General features: G+C 45.7%; 1 protein-coding gene across 1 annotated transcript in view; it reads left to right on the forward strand.

Moving 5' to 3' along the window:
- The first annotated feature begins 611 nt into the window (after window positions 1-611).
- tmc3 (transmembrane channel like 3) overlaps window positions 612-20,219 on the forward strand; it is a 99,396-nt gene continuing 79,788 nt past the window's right edge. The window contains exons 1-2 of the mRNA XM_078241031.1: window positions 612-727; window positions 1,163-1,309. Of these exons, the coding sequence (XP_078097157.1) occupies window positions 612-727; window positions 1,163-1,309 (263 nt within the window). The remainder of the gene's footprint in view (window positions 728-1,162; window positions 1,310-20,219) is intronic.

The following is a 20,219-nucleotide window of genomic DNA, read 5'->3' on the forward strand; positions in this document are numbered from 1 at the left end:
AGTCTGAGGCCACGTACTAACTGACTCAAGAACAGCTTCTTCCCTGCTGCTGTCAGACTTTTGAATGGACCTATCTCATATTAAGCTGATCTTTCTCTACACCCTAGCTATGACTGTAACACTACATTCTGCACAGTCCCCTTTCCTTCTCTATGTACGGTATACAGCGCAGGAAACAATACTTTTCACTGTATACTAATACATGTGACAATAATAAATCAAATCAAATCAATTACTTGCTGAGTATTTCCACCACTTTGTGTTTCAGTTTCACCAGTGTTTTGCTCTGGATTCGATCAGAGATGTCCCATATGTGTGTGTGTGATCTGGGGATTGGGGGGGGGGGGGGCGGGGGGGCGGGGGGGAGTTGAATGGAAGGGGTGTCCAGCTGTGGGGGACATCCCCTTTAAGGGGCGGTCGCTGAGATGTCTCTCTCCTTTGTCGTTTCACCCGGTAGTGGGGGGGTGTTTGAGGGATTTCTCGAAGCAGCGGCTGGTGTGAGTGGCTTTACTGAGCGCTGCGCAAGCAGATGCTGGGTGTTCCCTGTCTGAAGACTGGGGCAGCGAGTGCACAGACACAGACACACACACACACAGACACAGGCAGCATCAATGACTGAGACAGCCAACAGCAAACCCTCAAAAGCCTCGCAACGGATGAAGAACATTCGCAAGAACTCCATCAACCGCAGGATTTACTCTGCAGTTTATGAAGAACATGAGAACAGGTGAAATTGAGTCCAGGAGCTTGTGTTCTGCGCGGGTTGGAGGCGAAAAGTCTTATCTTAAAAAGTGGTCTTTATGGATTTATTAGGTTTGATTCCAATTTCAGTCTTTTGGGAGTTTCTCATTTTCCTTTTAATAGCGGATAAGATTTTGTTCCAAATGCACTGCTAATTTAATGGGCATTCCATTCCAATTGAGTCAAAAATACTCATATGCAAGTGATTAAATATATAGGTAAATAATTATTTCAATGTGTTGTCGCCTATTTCAAATCTGGATTTTCTGATGGGGAATGATTGTCGCGTGTTTACGCTGTACAAAGTCCAACAAACCCCACTGCAGTGAAAGTTGTTTTTTTCCCTTCTGAAGTGTGTTTGTGGCCAGTTGTTGTGTGCTTGCTTTCTGACCTGAGGGCTCCTTGTCTGTTCCACTCGCAGTAATTCAGAGGACGATGAGCAGGAAGGCGAGAAGGCCGATTACAAAGATCCAGAAGAAATCTTTCAGAATATCCAAATTCAGAAGGAGATGATATCCAGCATTCGCTGCAGACCGTGGCCAATGGGGCAAAAGCTGAAAGTGCTCAGGTAAAATGGCACACTGATGGTTAAAGGGGGAGGGGGTAGGACCTCTGTTGCTGTCCCCCTTCAACGATCCCTCAGGGGCCATTCCATCCAAGGGTGGCAAGGTGGCACAGTGGTTGGCACTGCCGCCTCACGGCACCCGGGTTCAACTGTCCGTGGGGCAAATTTTCCCCCTCCTGCCCGCCACAGGAATCGTAGCGGGTGAGGGGCGGACCGTGGAAAGGTCCGTTGGCCTCGGTGGGATTTTCCGGTTCCCGGGGCGAGCGTGGACGGAATATCCCACCCCGTGGAGCTTGCACGTTCTTCCCGTGTCTGTGTGGGTTTCTTCCGGTTTCCTCCAAAGATGTGTGGGCTAGGTGGATTGGCCATGCCCAATTGACCCTTAGTGTTAGGTGGAATAACAGAGGAGATATGTGGGAAGACCTGGGTGAGATTGTTGTCAGCACAGGCTTAACAGGACGAATGACCTCCTTCTGCACTGTAGGGATTCTATGATTCTATGTAACTGTTACCTGAAAGGGAAGAATTTGCATGGTTAGGGAGAGAAGTGGAGGAATGAGACTAGGCAAATTGCTCATTTGGAGAGTCAATCCAGACAGGATGGGCTGAATGGCCTCCTTCTGCATTGTAGGGATTCCATTGCTGCTGATGAAATTTACTATAAGGTTAACTGGACCCATTGAGTCTCAGTATCTCGATGGACACCAGTTGGATACAACTCTTCTCCTTTTAGTTGTTCATTTTTGGTCAGTTTCATCTGGTCTGTAGATGCCCCAAACAGACACTGAGAGGGATGTCTGAAAAGAGACAGAATCAGTTCATCTCCATCTGGAACCCTGCAGATCCTGCATCCAGATGTATACTTTCCCAGCTTGCTATCTTGCTGCTGTTTAACTCTGTGTCTAAAATCGGATATGTAACAAACTGATAATGTAGACATTATTCCTGCAGTTTGTGTCTCTCCCAGAGGATTATATGACTGATGATGGGAGGGTGGATGTAGGTACCCAGTTGTGATATTTCAATCATTGAGGGTATGTCGAATAATTTTATGGATCAGTTAGTCTCCCCCTGTCTTTCGATATGTTCCAATGATTTTCATTCCCTCTGTCACTGTTACGTTGCCGATAGCACTGTGATGCTATTTGTTAAACAGTACAAGTGTCCAGCTGTATGTGATCAATGGTCACTCAATGCAGGCACATACACACATTTTAAAAAATCATTTGAAAACTGCAGTGCTGGGAATCTGAAACTAAAACATGTTGGAAACAGTCAACAGGTCAGTCAACATCCATCAAGATATAATAGAATCATAGAATCCCGACAGTGCAGAAGGAGGCCATTCAGCCCATTGAGACTGCATCGACATCAATCCTGCCCAGGCCCTATCCCCGTAACCCCTTGATAATCCCCTTGACACTGTGGGGCAATTTAGCATGGCCAATCAACCTAACCCGCACACCTTTGGACTGTGGGAGGAAATCAGAGCATAGGATGATAGAATCCCTACAGTAGAGAAGGAGGCCATTTGGCCAATCGAATCTGCACCGGTCACAATCCCACCCAGGCCCTATCCCCGTAACCCCACATATTAACCCTGCTAATCCCCTTGACGCTAAGGGGCAATTTAGCATGGCCAATCCACTTAACCCGCACATCTTTGGAGTGTGGGAGGAAACCGGAGCACCCGGAGGAAACCCACACAGTGACCCGACGCCAGAATTGAACCTGGGTCCCTGGCGCTGTGAGGCAGCAGTGCTGACCACTGTGCCACCGTGCCGCCCAATATCAATATATAAAAGTGAATAAGTAAGTATAAAAATTGGCAAGTCATGTTGCAGCTGTATAGAACTTTAATTAAGCCACATTTGGAATACTGTGTACAGTTCTGGTCGCCACACTACCAAAAGGATGTGGAGGCTTTGGAGAGGGTACTGAAAAGGTTTACCAGGATGTTGCCTGGTTTGGAGAGTATTAGCTATGAGGAGAGATTGGACAAACTTGGTTTGTTTTCACTTGAACATCAGATGCTGAGGGGTGACCTGATAGAAGTTGACAAAATTATGAAAGGTGTGGATAGAATGGATAGTCAGAGTCTTTTTCCCAGGGTAAAAATGTCAATTACTAAGGGACATGGGTTTAAGGTAAAAGGGTTTGAAGGAGATGTGAGAGGCAGCTTTTTTACACAGAGGGTGGTAAGTGCCTGGAATGCGCTGCCAGAGGAGGTGGTAGAAGCAGATACAACAGCAATGTTTAAGAGGCATCTTGACAGATACACGAATAGGCAGTGGATAGAGGGATATGGATCGCATAGAGGCAAAAGGTCTTTAGAAAGGTGTCATGTGTCGGCACAAGCTTGGAGGGTCTATTCCTATGATGTACTGTTCTTTGTTCTTTGAGATGTCAGTGAGTGAATGGCATCAATGGCATTTAATGCCATTTAAAAATGCTATAGAAAGATGAGGGGGGATCTTATTGAAACGTACAGGATACTGCAAGGCCTGGATAGAGTGGACGTGGAGAGGATGTTTCCACTAGTAGGAAAAACTAGTGTCAGAGGGCACAACCTCAGGCTAAAAGAATTTTCCTTTAAAACAGAGATGAGGAGGAATTTCTTCAACCAGAGAGTGGTGAATCTGTGGAACACTTTGCCGCAGAAGGCTGTGGTGGCCACGTCACTGAGTGTCTTTAAGACAGAGATAGATAGGTTCTTGATTAATAAGGGGATCAGGGGTTATGGGGAAAAGGCAGGAGAATAGTGATGAAAAAAATTCCAGCCATGATTGAATGGCAGAGCAGACTCGATGGGCCGAGTGGTCTAATCCTGCTCCTATATCTTATGATCTTATGGTCTTAATGACAATGCTTTCAATGCAAGCGTGATCAGGCAAGGTGTAAAATGGGAAGCCCACACACTACCTCTGGCACTATAGGCAAAAACCGATCTCTGTCCGACAGCGCTTTGGGATCCAGATTTTGCTCAGACAGGAAAGGTAAGATGAGCAAGCATTTCTATAAAATCGGACCAATGGGAAGTGGATGCGAGAAGATGAGAGCCATGGAGAAACAATCTGCGCAGTGACCCTCCGAGAGGCTGAAAAGAAAGAGGAAATTTTCAGATGATTAGTTTGATATTTAATTCAGAAATGAATGATCAAAGAAAATGAAGGTATGAGGTCGCCAAATGACTAGTTTGTGCTGGGCAGGGTTTGGCTTACATAGAGACAGGAGGAAGCTTTTCTGTCCCTCAAACATATTCTGCCATTCAAAAAGGTTGGGGCAATTCTCCCCAAAAAAAATAAGTGCCCACCGGGTGGGAAAACAGGAGATTTTCCCGCCTGCTTTTTGGGCGTATTTTAGTTTTACGAATCTCCAGCACTCTGCGCTCCACAGAGGGGGATTCACGCTGGTAAGTGACAGGGGAAGGCCTCACCCCTCTGGCAAGAATCAGCATGCTGAGCATGCGCTGGTCTGTCAGTGGGGAGATCGGCGCTTGCGCGCTGGCCCCCCCCCCACCACCCCCCCCCCCCCCCCCCCCCACCACCCCATCCCCCCCCCCCCACCACCCCCCCCACCACCCCACCCCCCCCCCCCCCACCACCCCACCCCCCCCCCCCCACCACCCCACCCCCCCCCCCCACCACCCCACCCCCCCCCCCCCCCCCACCACCCCACCCCCCCCCCCCACCACCCCACCCCCCCATCACCGGCCTCCCGATCGCCAGCCTATCTTCCGAGGCCCCTCCACTGATCGCTGGCCTCCCTGAGACCACCCCCGCCCCCCAATCACTGGCCTCCCCGACCCCACCACCCCCCCCACCCCCACAGGCATGGGCACCCTGGCCGTGCCAGTCTGTGCCCGCCTGTGCCTGCTGGCACTGCCCAAGGAGCATAGTGCCCCATGCCCAGGGGGCAACTTGGCACTGCCCATCGGGCATTGGACAATGTCAAGGGGGTGCGGTCTGTTGTGGGCGGGGCCTAGTGGGACGATCGGTGCGAGGGGGGGGGTCCCGCTGCCACTCTGCATGGCGATCGGTCTGAGCTGGAGGGAGGTCAGTGATAGAGGCGGGCTGGTGGGGGGGGGTGGTGACCTGCGGGGGCTGGGGGGTGGCAGCAAACAGGAAGACTGACAGATAGGGACCACTGCGCAGGCAAAGAGTTCCAGAACAGTCAGACTCCAGCGTGAATAGGCCCCGCCCCCCTGAGTTTTTAATGAGATTCACGATTGGGACCTCTGCATTGCACAGATTGTGGAGATTCAGGTCTGAAGCTGCACTGAAAAAACAGTCGTGATCGAGACCAGTTTTCTCACCAGCTCAGCACTGTTGGGAGAATCGCCCATTGTGTGTAAAATTGTTTCCTGGTTTCGCTCAAATGACCTCGTTCTAATTTTAAGATCATACTCACATACCAGGGGCAGAAGCAGAGAAACGATTGGATTCTTTGACAATCCTCGATTTACAATCTGATTGTTGCCAATCGGGTCATGCTGGTTCTTTGCATTTTGGCACTGCACCCAAATGGGTAAAGTTTATTAAACTGTCATTAATCCCAGTAAAGCAGCCGGTTTCTCAACCAGTGTGCTGAGGAAACAAGGATTTGGATCCCAATTATTGCCAGTAAAAATGGGAAAGACTTCTGTTTCTTGCCCATATCAGACTTTAGAATATCCCAAAGCATAATAGAGCTAATGGAATGCTTTCGAAGTATGATTGTTCTTGTAATGTATCAATCACAGCAGCCAGTTTGTGCACAGTAAGCTCCCACAGACAGTAGTTTGTGCTAATGTGATAACGACCAGATTATCCGTTGTGGTGAGGTTGGCTAATGATAAATATTGGCCAGGACACTGGAAAGAAATCCCCTGCTATTCTATAAAACAGCACCGTGGGGTCTTTTGAAACCATTGGCAAAACACATGAGGTATTTGTTTAACACCTCATGTGAAACAGTGAAGCTCTAACAGTGCAGCACTCCCTCAGCCCTGAAGTGGCAGTGTCAGCACGGATTTTGTGCTCAACTCTTTGGAAAGGGTTTTAAACCCAGGGCACATGAGCAGGGCAATGCTCGATGTTTGCATTGTGGCCTTGCGCCCATTTGAGTAAAGTTTCTGGACAAATAAAGGACGTTGACTCTCACTTCCTCAGCCAGAAGGATGAAGGGAGAAGACGGGTGTTGTCAAAAAACCAGATAAGTAAGTCGCAACCCTAGTCTGAAAGTAGAGAATGTTGGCAAACCGCAATGAGCTTCTCGGATCATGAAATGAGAGCAAAATACAAATAAACCAGTCCCAAATTCAGAGGAGGATGGGGGAGTCTCCACACAAATTGTCTCAAGATATCAGAAGATTTTCTTCACATTGGCAGGCAGTACCTCCATCGTGAAAGACACCTGAAGTAATTATTCAGGCCAGTGGGCTTCAGAATGCCAGGGAGGAAGAAAACATAGGATTCAGGGGCAGGAGTAGGCCATTCAGCCCTTCGAGCATGCTCCGCCATTCATTAAGAACATGGCCATTCTGGTTGTGGTCTCAACTCCTCTTCCCTGTCTGTACCCTGCATACTAATACTTTGTGATTCATTTACCAGGGCACCCAGATTCCTCTGTACCAGTAAAATCCCTTTCCATTTAAATATTAGACTGTTTTTCTATTCCTCCTGTCAAAGTGGACAAGTTCACATTTTCCCACATTACACTCCAGCTGCCAAATGTTTTCCCACTCACTTAACCTGTCAATATCCCTTGCTAATTCACTACCTCCTCTTGACAACTTTTCAACTATCTTGGTGTCATCAGTAAATGTAGCCTCCATACGTTTAGCCCCTTCATCCAAGTCATTCACGTAGATTGTAAAACCTGACCCAGCACTGATCACCATTTCACTTCACTACTTACTGCTTGCTATCCTGAAAAAGACCCTTTTATCCCTAATCTCTGCTTCCTGTTAGCTAACTAATTCATTATCCATGCCAATATGTTATCCCCTACACCATGTAATCTTATCTTATCTTTGATATGACACCTTATCAAATGCCTTTTGGAAATCCAAAGACACCACATCTACATGTCCCCCGGGCGGCACGGTAGCACAGTGGTTAGCACTGCTGCTTCACAGCTCCAGGGACTTGGGTTCGATTCCCGGCTTGGGTCACTGTCTGTGTGGAGTTTGCACATTCTCCTCGTGTCTGCATGGGTTTCCTCCGGGTGCTCCGGTTTCCTCCCACAGTCCAAAGATGTGCGGGTTAGGTTGATTGGCCATGCTAAAATTGCCCCTTAGTGTCCTGGGATGGGTAGATTAGAGGGATTAGTGGGTAAAATATGTAGGGATATGGGGGTAGGGCCTGGGTGGGATTGTGGTCGGTGCAGTCTCGATGGGCCGAATGGCCTCTTTCTGTACTATAGGGTTTCTATGATTTCTTTGATCCACCTTGCGCATTGCGTCCTCAAAATAATCTAATAAATGAGTTAATCATGATTCCCCTTTCACGAAGCCATGTTGACTCTGCCTAACCACATTATGATTTTCTAAGTATCCTGCCACAGCCTCCTTAATAATGGATTCTAGCAATTTCCCTATGACAGACGTTAGGCTAACTGGCCTATAATTTCCTGCTTTCTGTCTCCCTCCTTTCTTGAATATAGGTGTTACATTTGCTATTTTCCAATCCACTAGATTCCTTCCAAAATCTCAGGTATCCTTCCAGAACGGAAGGAATTTTGGAAGATTATAACCAATGTATCCACTACCCGAGCGGCCACCTCTATTAAGACTCTAGATTGCAGGCCATCTGGTCCAGGAGACTTGTCAGCCTTTAGGTCTACTAGTTTTCCCAGCACCTTTTCCCTAGTGATGGTGATCATTTTAAGTTCCTCCTTCCCATTCACCTCTTGATTTTCCAGTATTGTTGGGAAGTTTTCTAACTCTTCCACAGTGGAGACAAATGCAAAATGCCTCTGCCATTTCCTTGTTTCCATCAATTGCCCTGACACATTCTCTTGAGGATGAACACCAGCTTTAGTTACTCTATTTCTATATAAATACTTGTAGAAGCATTTGCTATCTCTATTTCTATTATTAACCAACTTTTTCTCATACTCTACTTTCCCCTTCTTTTTTTTTGCCATTCTCTGTTGGTTTTTAAAATTTGTCCAACATTCTGACCTACACTAATATTTGCAGATTTGAACAGTGTTTCTTCCAATTTGATACAATTCTTAACTTCTTCATTTAGCCATGGATGATGCATCTTTCCCAAAGAGTCTTTCCTACCGAGATAAATCTTTGCTGAGAGTTACCAAACATCTCCCTAAAAGTCTGCCATTGCATCTCCACTGTCTACCTCTTAACCTAGTTTCCCAGTTAATGTTAGCTAGCTCTGCTTTAATACCCTTATACTTGCCTTTATTCATGTTTAAAACACTAGCCTCTCCCCTTCAAACTGAAGTTGAAATTCTATTATGTTATGATCGCTGTTACCTAAAGGCTCCTTTACCCTGAGATTATTGAGTAACCCTGTCTCATTGTTCAGGACCACTTCTAGAATACTCTAGAAGCTTTTTAAAGTCTTCCATAGTGAACAGAGTTTGAAGTCTCATAACACCAGGTTAAAGCCCAATAGGTTTATTTGGAACCACAAGTTTTCGGAGTTCACCTGATGAAAGAGCAGCGTTCTAAAAGCTCGTGATTCCAAATAAACCTGTTGGACTTTAACCTGGCGTTGTGAGACTTCTTACTGTGCTTACCCCAGTCCAACGCTGGCAACTCCACATCATGGCTTCTATTGTGAGGACAGACAAAATCCCTGTTCAATGATCCATTGGCTCTAGAATTTACTTATCTAAGAAATTATTCCGCATGCATTCTATGAACTTGTTTTCCAGGATATTGTTCACATCTGATTCATCCAAACTACATGTAGATTAAATTCACTCATGGTTGTTGCAATACCTTTCTTACAAACCTCATTTAATTCTTTCTGAATACTCTGACTGACAGTGTAACTGCTGTTAGGGGACTTATAAACAACTTCCACAGTGACCTCCCACCTTTCCTATTTCTTATCAGTTCCCAGACTGATTCTACATCTTGCTGTTTCAAGCTGAGGTCATCTCTCACCACTGGACGAATGACGTCCTTCATTAACAGAGCGACTCCGCCACATTTACTAGCTTCTCATCCTATCAATATGTCAAATACCCTTAGTCTTTAGTCACCTTGCAACCATGCCTCTCTCTACAATGGTGATCAGGTCATGGGTATTTATTTCTGTCTGATCTAGCAATTCATCCATTTTGGTATGAATGCCGTGTGCAGTCGGATACAGAGGGTGGGATTGTTTGGCCGTGCTCGCCCCAAAACCGGAAAATCCCGCCTGAGGTCAACAGACCTTTGCAAGGTCTGTGTCCCGCCCGCTACAATTCCCGTGGCAGGCGGGACAGGGAAACTCCACCCAGAGTCTTTCCTATTTTTGTAATCTCTGATCTTATCTGCTGGTGCACTCAAGTTTGTAATCTCTGTCCCTTCCTGCCACACTCGGTTATCATTACCCAAACGCTGCACTGCTCCAGTAGCTCGATGGTACCCCTTGATTTACTACATCTCCTCTCCCATGATTCCTTCTCTCCACTATTTAGTTTAAAGCCCCCGCTACCACCTATGCCTCTGTGCCTTCCCAGAACACTGCTCCCAGCACAGTTCAGGTGTAAACTGTCCCAATGGTACAACTCCTACTTTCCCCAAAACTGGCACCACTGCCCCATGAACCAAAACCCATTTCTACCACACTGATCTTGCAGCCATCTCTCTACTCTCACTCATCCAATGTCAATGTGCTTGTGGCTCAAGTAATAATCCAGAGATTACTACCATTGATTTGCTGCTTTTTAATTTATCCCCCAGGCTCCACATAATCTCTCAGTAAAAACTCTTTTTCTCGTCCTACTTATAACATGGGTATGAATGTGGATCATGAGAATTGGATCCTCCCAATCCCACTCCAAGGTTCTCTCCAAGCCCAGAACCCTGGCACTGAGCAGGGAAACAGTCGTCCGTACTCATATGCTTGGCTGCAGAGAACTGTGTCAATCCCCCCTCACTCGACTCTCCCTTACTATCCCTCCATTCCCATTTACTCCACTTACTTGACTGGCTCCCTGTACCACAGTGCCATGGTCAGTCAGCTTATCCACCCTGCAGCCTCATTTTTATCCACATAGGTTGCAAGAACCTCAAACCCGTTGGATAGTTGCAAAAGCTGAGGCCGCTCCACCTCTACCTTCTCAATCCCCTTACCTGTCTGACTCGCCCTCACAATCTCCAGTCTGAACCACCAACCAACTCAGAACACCCTATCTTCTGATGCGGTGGGGTGGGAATCTGCCCCCTGGAACTAAGTGTCTTGGTAACTTTCTCCTTCCCTGATGCATTGCAGTGTCCACAACTCAGCCTCCAGCTCAGTGAGTGAGTCGAAGCTGCTCAGGCTGTCGACACTTATGCCCGTATGTGTTTGCCTTGTATCACACCGGAATTCAGGAGGTCCCACATCCTGCACCCATAACACATCATCCACCCTGCCATCTTTATCATGTGTTTATTAATTTCTTATTTTTAATTAATCTATAATTAGTAAACGTTACTGCTCCCGATAGGATTACTGTTATTTGTAAACCTTTCTCCTGCTAATAAAACCTTCCAATTATTAATAACTTACTAGTTTTGAAAGATAAATAAGTGAAGTCAATGGATATTCATCAGCCAATCACAGACCCACTTCCCTGCCATGTTACACTTTGATTCTTCTTTTACCTCAGCTGTAACATTTGGTGAGATTCTCCGTTCGCCCAGGCCACGTGTTTCCCGCTGGCGAGAGGTGGCGCGTTGTTTGCGAGCGGCGGGATTCTCTGGTCCAGCCGCTGTCAATGGGAATTCCCACTGACATCACCCCACACCAGCGGGAAACCCCCAGATGGGAGTGCGCTGCCGACGGGACTGGAGAATCCCGCCAGCGTGAACAGCCGGAGAATTCTTGCCAAAGTGTACAGTCCTGAGTGCCACGTTATAGGAAGGATGTGAACACTTTGGAGAAAGTATAGGAGAGTTTTACAGGAATGGTTCCCGGGATGAGAAACTTCAGCTATGAGGATAGATTGGAGAGGTGGGGACTGTTCTCCTTGGAGAGAAGAAGGCTAAGAGAAGATTTGATGGAGATGTTCAAAATCATGAGGGGGCTGGACAGAGTAGATAGGGAGAAACTGTTCCCACTCGTAAAAGGATCAAGAATGAGAGGGCACAGATTTAAAGTGATTTGCAAAAGATGCAAATGCGATGTGAGAAATACAGCGAATGTTTGGGTCTGGAATCACTGCCTGGAACTGTGGTGGAGACAGGCTCATTCAAGGCATTCAAGAGGGCATTAGATGATTATTTGAATAGAAACAATATGCGGGGGTACGGGGAAAAGGCAGGGGAATGGCACTAAGGCATGATGCTCATTTGGAGAGCCAGTGCAGACACGATGGGCCGAATGGCTTCCTCCTGCGCTGTAACAATTCTGTGATTCTGAGAACGTGAGTTCAGACTGGAAACCTGCCAAGTCTCAGAGGGAGGTCCCACTCGCTCTCTCTCCTCTCTGCACTTGAAGCCCTGCTGCTCTTGTCAACTCCTGGAGGGATGTCCATCTCACTATCTCGCTCCCTTACTCTGTGTCGCCGACATTCGGAGAGAAGCCTGCTGAAGGTACTGTTCCTTGCGTTGAGTTTCATTGGAACAAAGCTGGAGGCCAAAGACAGAAATTAGGCTTGGAATGAGAGGAAGGATTTTAAAACAATAGTGAGCTTGTACACGCTCAGGGTTACACTTGGGTATAAAGCGGAACTGTTCACCACAACTTAATCACCTTGCCTCTTAAACTTCAGTTTCTCCAACATAGAGGCGAGTGAATTATTGAAAGACATAAGGACGGTCATTAAGTGCTGCTGATATTTTTCCAGTTGGAGAAGAGCTGGTTTCCTTGTCAGTCCCTCGGTGTTAAAGCTGCTCCAATGGGAATGTTAACAGAGTTTTTGACTTTGATTTCTATCTGTTCACTGAGTCCCGGGCTACAAGAAAACAACCTCGCTGAAATCACTGGCCCTGCCATATCAGTGTAACACTCACTGCCCTACAGTGGTCATTCCAAAACCACTGTACAGCAAACAAGGTAACTACCTCACCAGTTAACCACATTCTCATTAACTGGCATGGTGGCACAGTGGTTAGCACTGCTGCCACACAGCGCTGAGGTCCCGGTTCAATTCCGGTCTGGAATCACTGCCTGGATTCGCTGCAAACATTCACTGTGTGGATAAGTTTTTTCTCACATCGCATTTGCATCTTTTGCAAATCACTTTAAATCTGTGCCCTCTCGTTCTTGATCCTTTTACGAGTGAGAACAGTTTCTCCCTGTCTAATCTGTCCAGCCCCCTCATGATTTTGAACATCTCCATCAAATCTCCTCTCAGCCTTCTTCTCTCCAACAGTCCCAACTTCTCCAATCTATCCTCATAGCTGAAGTTTCTCATCCCTGGAACCATTCTTGTAAACCTCCTCTATGCTTTCTCCCAGGTTCAATTCCGGCCTCACTCGTTTGCACATTCTCCCCGTGTCTGCGTGGGTTTCCTCTGGGTGCTCCGGTTTCCTCCAAAGATGTGTAGGTTAGGTTGATTGGCCATGCTAAATTGCCCCTCAGCGTCGGGGGATTAGCAGGGTAAATGATTGGGGTTGCGGGAATAGGGCCTGGGGTGGGATTGTGGTCGGTACAGACTCGATGGGCTGAATGGCCTCCTTCTGTACTGTAGGGATTCCATGATTCCATGATAAAGAACAGCTCAAAGGGATGTTGTGTTTATGAGGGTGTGATTAAATTCTTATTAATTGGGAACATCTTTGATTTTTTTTAATGCAAGCATTTTTAAAAGTTGACTGTTTCACTTTTCAAAGTACATTAGAATTTGAAAAGATACACAGTAACTGGTTAAATGCCTCTTTGTGAATATTTGTACAGAATGAATGGGTTATTTGAAGTTGGAGTTATTTATTACTAACAGGAGTCACATTTAACAATTCCAATTTGCAGCCATCTGCTTGGGAATTTCAGGTCAGCCGGGTTATATCGGCTCTTGGTTTAGGGAACGTCTACAGTTGTCGCATGCTTTATCTAGGTATTAAAAATCATTGTCTGAACCACACCAGCCTGTCCTAAAACCTTGCATCCGGTTGTCAGAACATTTGGGTGATATCTTTTCTATCAACATTTGTAATTCAAACTTGTCCCATGAATGTTTGGCACCACTGGCAATTTTCCTATGTCAACACGGACCTGTCACAATGTGGCATAAAGAAGAGATTGATCAGATAATAGGGACCAGATTCATTCTCGCCCATGCTGCACTGTGACAAAGAACAATTTCACCACCTCCTGCCTCCCCCAACAAATCCCTCCAAATGAGAATGAGCCTGCTGAAAAGGTGAAATATTAAAAATTATGGAGAGTGAGGAGGAGAATAAAATGAGGCATGCTGGCTCACACAGAGGGAAACACTGAGCAGTGACGATAGCCTAAACGGTCTGCCTATGTGTTAAAATATTCTCTAATAAGGCAGCAGAGAAGTGACTTTGAACTATAACAGGATATTGATCAAAGCAAGCAGGGGAAAAACGGCTTCCTTTGGTGAGTGGGTCAATAACAAGCGGTTATTAATTTTAACATAATTGGCAAAAGAAAATGGAAGGGGAATGAGGTGATATTTCCTCACGTAGGACTGTTAAGATCTGGAATGCATTATCTGAAAGTGTGGTGATGATTCAGTCGTAGCCTTCAGAAGGGATTTGGATAAATGTTTGGAAAATGGAAGTAAAACTGAGGTGTGGGATTAAATTGGACATATCTTTCCGATAGTCCCCACAGGTACGGCAGACAAAATGGCTACTTTCTGTGTTGCACTGTTCTATTAGTCTTGCCTGTTTGACTCATGCCACTTTTGCCCAGTGATGGCAAATACATCGACAGAATGAATATCAACAGCAGTGCATCAGGCATTAATTTGAGGATGGGGTGGGAGGGGAATTGAGAGTTTCTAAACTCAGGAGTGAAGCTCCAACAAGTTGGGGGAATGATTTCTCCAGGGAAATGCAGTGAATGGAGGATTAGCTTCCTTGAACAGTATGTAATGGAACCTACGAGGGAGCGAGCTATCCTAGATCTGGTCCTGTGTAATGAGACAGGAATAATTAATGATCTTGCAGTTAGGGATCCTCTCAGAAGAAGCGATCACAGTATGGTTGAATTTAAAATACAGATGGAGCGTGAGAAGGTAAAATCCAATACCAGTGTCTTGTGCTTAAACAAAGGAGACTACAATGAGATGAGGGAGGCGTTGGCTAAGGTAGACTGGGAGCAAAAACTTTATGATGGGACAATTGAACAGTGGAGGACTTTCAAAGCGTTCTTTTACAGTGCTCAGCAAAAGTATATACCAGTGATAAGGAAGGACTGCAGAAAAAGAGATAATCAGCCATGGATATCTAAGGAAATAAAGGAGGGTATCAAACTGAAAGAAAATGCATACAAAGTGGCAAAGATTAGTGGGAACCTAGAGGATTGGGAAATCTTTAAAGGTCAGCAGAAAGCCACAAGAAAAGCTATAAAGAAAAGTAAGATGGATTATGAGTAATGTAGCTCAGAATATAAAAACAGACAGCAAAAGTTTCTACAAATATATAAAACGAAAAAGAGTGGCTAAAGTAAACATTGGTCCTTTAGAGGATGAGAAGGGGGATGTAATAACTGGAAATGAGAAAATGGCTGAGGCATTGAACAGGTATTTTGTGTCGGTCTTCACAGCGGAAATCACAAATAACATGCCACAAATTGATAACAGGAAAGCTATGGCAGGTGAGAACCGAGAAACTATCATTATCACAAAAGAGGTAGTGTTGGGCAAGTTAATGGGGCAACATTGTCTGTACCTTTAAGACTTGATTACCTGTAAAGACTCGCATTCCAACGATTATTTTGTAAATTGAGTTTGTGTCTTTATATGCCCTGTTTGTGAACAGAACTCCCACTCACCTGACGAAGGAGCAGCACTCCGAAAGCTAGTGGATTTTGCTACCAAATAAACCTGTTGGACTTTAACCTGGTGTTGTGAGACTTCTTACTGTGTTTACCCCAGTCCAACGCCGGCATCTCCACATCATGACTGCTCGAATAGCACAGTGGGCCGGGTGACCTCAGCAGTGGCCGTTTTGCGGGATTCATGCTGGGCTCCGGAAATCAGTGTGGAGCTGATTATCATATGTAAATGTCATGGCAATTGACATTTCCATATGATTAGCAGATCAGGGACAGTATTCTCCAGCCCAGCTAGCGTCTCTCCCCCCCCCCCACCCCCTACCGGCAGTGGTTCCTTCCAACAGCATTTACGACTGCTCCCCAAAAATGGGGAAGAGGCGCTCGACCCCACTGGAGGGAACAGAGGACATTGAGGCCCCCCCGGGAGGTTGGGGGTAAGGGGGTTGCCCCTTGGGCAGTGCCAGCCTGGCACTCTGACACTGCCCAAGGGGCACACTGGCACTGACCACCTGGCAACTTGGCACTGCCCACTGGGCACCATGACTTTAATGTGTTATTGTCTCTGAACCTGAAGTGGAATTCTCATAATGCTTAACATTACTTTGTTCTTTATTATTTAGAGAATCATAGAAATCATAGAAATCATAGAAACCCTACAGTACAGAAAGAGGCCATTTGGCCCATTGAGTCTGCACCGACCACAATCCCACCCAGGCCCTACCCCCATTTCCCTACATATTTTACCCACTAATCCCTCTAATCTACGCATCCCAGGACACTAAGGGGCAATTTTAGCATGGCCAATCAACCTAACCCGCACATCTTTGGACTGTGGGAGGAAACCGGAGCACCCGGAGGAAACCCCCGCAGACACGAGGAGACTGTGCAAACTCCACACAGACAGTGACCCAAGCCGGGAATCGAACCCAGGTCCCTGGAGCTGTGAAGCAGCAGTGCTAACCACTGTGCTACCATGCCGCCCTCAATTTTAATCGATCCACTGCACCTACTGTGGACACGTAGCCATTGTCCAACACAACACACTCGAATGAGTCGATCACTAGAACACCCAGTGCAGGACTAAAACTCTACAATTCCTTCCAACTGTTCAGTATTGACATCTTCCCTTTCCGAACCTTCCGTGTCACGTGTCATTTCAGAAACCGTTATTCCCTTTTGACAATTTATCAGATTATGATATTTGAAAGATCTGTTGTCCATTTCTCAGTTATTCCTGGAGTTCTTCCTCCTGCCATATTTACCCAATTCCTCTCATGTGTTAGAGCCACCCAAAGGATCCTAATTTCTTTAGTTTGTGGTTGTTCTTTACTATCGATGCTTGTGTCCCATATCTCAATGGTCCCGAAATACTGGCAGCGTCGAATCCCCATCTTAAGTGGCTGGAAATGAATGTTTCCCCACAAATATTTTGTTAAGCTTCAGACATCTGTTCCAAAAGTGTATCCCTTTCTGAGAATCCAACTCCAATCAAGACCAGGAACCTATCTGTGTTCAATAATTTAGAATGATGTAATAATTTGAAAGCAAGCACTGAATTAGAAATTCCCAAAATAAAATTTCTGTAATCTTGTATATAACCTGTTAAATTCCATCATTCCTCTATGGAATAACCGTCTACCTGTCTCAATTTATAGAAGTTTGACTCTGCCTGATACGCATTTAGCAGAGCATCATATGAATTTTGTCCATAAATTTTAAGAGTTTAGTCTTCCTCAGTGTCCAAATGATGAGCCTCTCGCTCCGAACTATTTTGCACTTTCCCGTGGGAAGCACAAGGCCCAAGTTTGTTTTTTCTCAATTTCCAATCTTCACAGTTAACCCCCCTCCCCAACCTTCTCCGACTCCCCCCCTACCGCCCCCACCCTCCCCCCCCCCCCCCCCCATCCCCACCTCGTCCGCTCCCTGCTACTAATGTTTTTTTTTATTCATTAGTGAGACATGGTGTCATTGGTTGGCCAGTATTTATTGCCCATCTCTAGTTGCCCTTGAGAAGGTGGTGGTGAGCTGCCTTCCTGAATCGCTGCCGTCCATGTGCTGTGGGTTCACCCACAATGCCGTTAGGAAGGGAATCCCAGGATTTTGACCCATCGACTGCAAAGGAACGATGATATATTTCCAAGTCAGGATGATGAACGGCTTGCAGGGGAACTTGCAGGTGGTGGCGTTCCCATGTATCTGCTGCCCTTGTTCTTCTAGATGGAAGTGGTCATGGGTTTGGAAGATGTAAATAGAATTAAAGCCAGTTGGTGTCGTCAAAACCGAAACACAGCCCTCTTCTTTACTGAGAGAGTTTATTAACTCTGTCCAGTCTTGTAGCTCTCCTCACATGGCCAGTGTCCCAGCTGTCCCCTATTTATACTCTTTTGAGTAGAGACAATAAACAGGCGGACAAATCAGCAAGTCAAATTAAAGTGATAGCCCTTAAAGGGGCACTGTAACAAAAGGAAAAACCTTAAACGAAATGCATGAAATCAAATTAAAATGTGTTCCCTGTTTATATATGCTCAAAGTGCTTAATTAAACAATGCCCTTCATCTGTGTACCCTAACATTATGATTAACATTAACACTTTCAAAAACAATCCAGAAAGCCACGCAATTAACTAAGTCAAGGTCAGGTCAGAGAATGCAATGAAGAATTCCTGATGTTGTTCTAACATTTTTCTTGGATTTGCTTGGCAGGCATCACACTATTTACAATCTACCTGACACTGGTTATTCCTCTCATCGAAGATCATGGCCAAAGTTTTCTGACCATTCACGGCAGCGGGATTTTCCCATCCTGCTGCAATGAACGGAGATTTGGCTTGACGTCAAATTCTCTGTCTTTGCTGCAGCGGGAGCGTGGCATGAACGGGTGGTAAGTTCGTGCCCCAAACATCCTCTGCTGTCAGTATTAGATGCCATCAAGATGAAAGCCAGTGCATCAGGCACGAATGTGTTTTCTTATTCTCCACTCTTTCATCCCATTCTGCCAGTCCATGGACCTCGTTTCTCACTCTTCATGTTGAATAGCCAGCCAGTATTTAAAATGGCCAGGAGCTTTCCCTGAACGTCCCACAACCGTCACATCTCTCCATTTACTAGATACCTCTGGAATAGATGTCACCCGGGTACCCACTCTGGGTAACTGAATATGACATCTCTGTCCTGTGCATCACGATCACTCACATTATCACTATCCAACGCTTGATCTACCCCACTCTGTACATCAGGACTTTCATCACGAAATGCATGAGGTGCCACGTTTACTGCTGTGGGCTGCTTCATGTCCAAGATGTTTCAATTGGAACTAATTAAGCCTGAGAATGAACCTTAGCTGTATGATTGCCTTGTTTGGTCATCTTTTACAACCACGTGCCAGGAAGAGTGTTCAGGTGAAGAAAGATTTGGAAATCTAAAGAAAAATATTGAGGGAATAGAAAGTTTTCAAATTTGATGAAGATAAACAAAGTGGAGCAAGAGTAGAATGATAATTGTACATCAGCAAATAAGGTCCATTCAAATACCCATCAAAAAAAATAAAATTAAAGGCTGTTTATCTCAATGACCAAAGTGTCACAGTGATTAGCACTGTTGCTTCACAGCGCCAGGAACCTAAAATAACTTAAACTTTTATTGTAAGAAGTCTCACAACACCAGGTTAAAGTCCAACAGGTTTACTTGGAATCACGAGCTTTCGGAGCGTTGCTCTTTCATCAAGTGAATGGAGAGGTGGGTTCACAAACACAGCATGTGTAGACAGAGACACAATTGCAAGATAATGCTTGGAATGCGAGTCTTTACAGGTAATCAAGTCTTTACAGGTACAGACAATGTGAGCGGAGAGAGGGATAATCACAAGTTAAAGAGGTGTGAATTGTCTCAAGCCAGAATAGTTAGTAAGATTTTGCAAGTCCAGGCCAAATGGTGGGGGTTACATGTAGTGTGACATGGACCCAAGATCCCATTGTGGCCGTCCTCATGCGTGCGTGAGACTTCTTACTGTGCCCACCCCAGTCCAACACTGGCATCTCCACATCATGGCTACCACTGACACGGCAAACTTTTACTGTGATCAATTGAGGAGGTTAAATAGAAAGGAGTCAGTTCACCTGATCACAACAGGTATTCCTGAGATGATTCTGCCTATTATTGCTGTTCCAATTCTGTCTTCTGCTGCTCTATCCAGATCTTTTATCCATCCTCATTCTGCCCGCATTGGATTGGCACCTGTGTATCTGAACGATTTCAAATTCGGACAATCATTTGTTATTTGTGTCACTGTGGAATGTCTTACTTGTTCTGTTAAGGATGAAAGCAATAATAATCTCCCAAGATTTTTTTTCAAGGCAGCAAGCATCTTATACAACAGAATCCTCTTCTCCCAAAGTCAAACATCAGTTCGAACCCGGAGCCAATCCACATTAGACATCTTTATACAATTCAGCAGTTTATCGAGGGATCCCCAAATTCAATTCTTCATCAATCTTTGATATAATAGGCCTTAACTTCTGAGCCTCAGGGCAGTGTATGTGAGGGATAACTCTCACTCGCATCCCTGCCGTCAATCATACCACCCCCCACCCCCCCACCCCCCCCCCCACCCCCCCATCCCCCTTATCGAGGTAATATCCCTGAAAATTCAAACTTCCCCTGAACAATTGCCCTGAGCTGGGAAACATCCAAAAATGCGACAATATTTGGAAGATTCCAACTGTGTTACATCAACAATTGCCCAGAAGGAGTTAGAAGGATGAAAATCAGTTCTAGCTTCTGGGTGACTATAGCGCTGATCCA

This window comes from Mustelus asterias, chromosome 24, assembly GCF_964213995.1.
Source record: "Mustelus asterias chromosome 24, sMusAst1.hap1.1, whole genome shotgun sequence".
Classification (NCBI taxonomy): domain Eukaryota; kingdom Metazoa; phylum Chordata; class Chondrichthyes; order Carcharhiniformes; family Triakidae; genus Mustelus; species Mustelus asterias.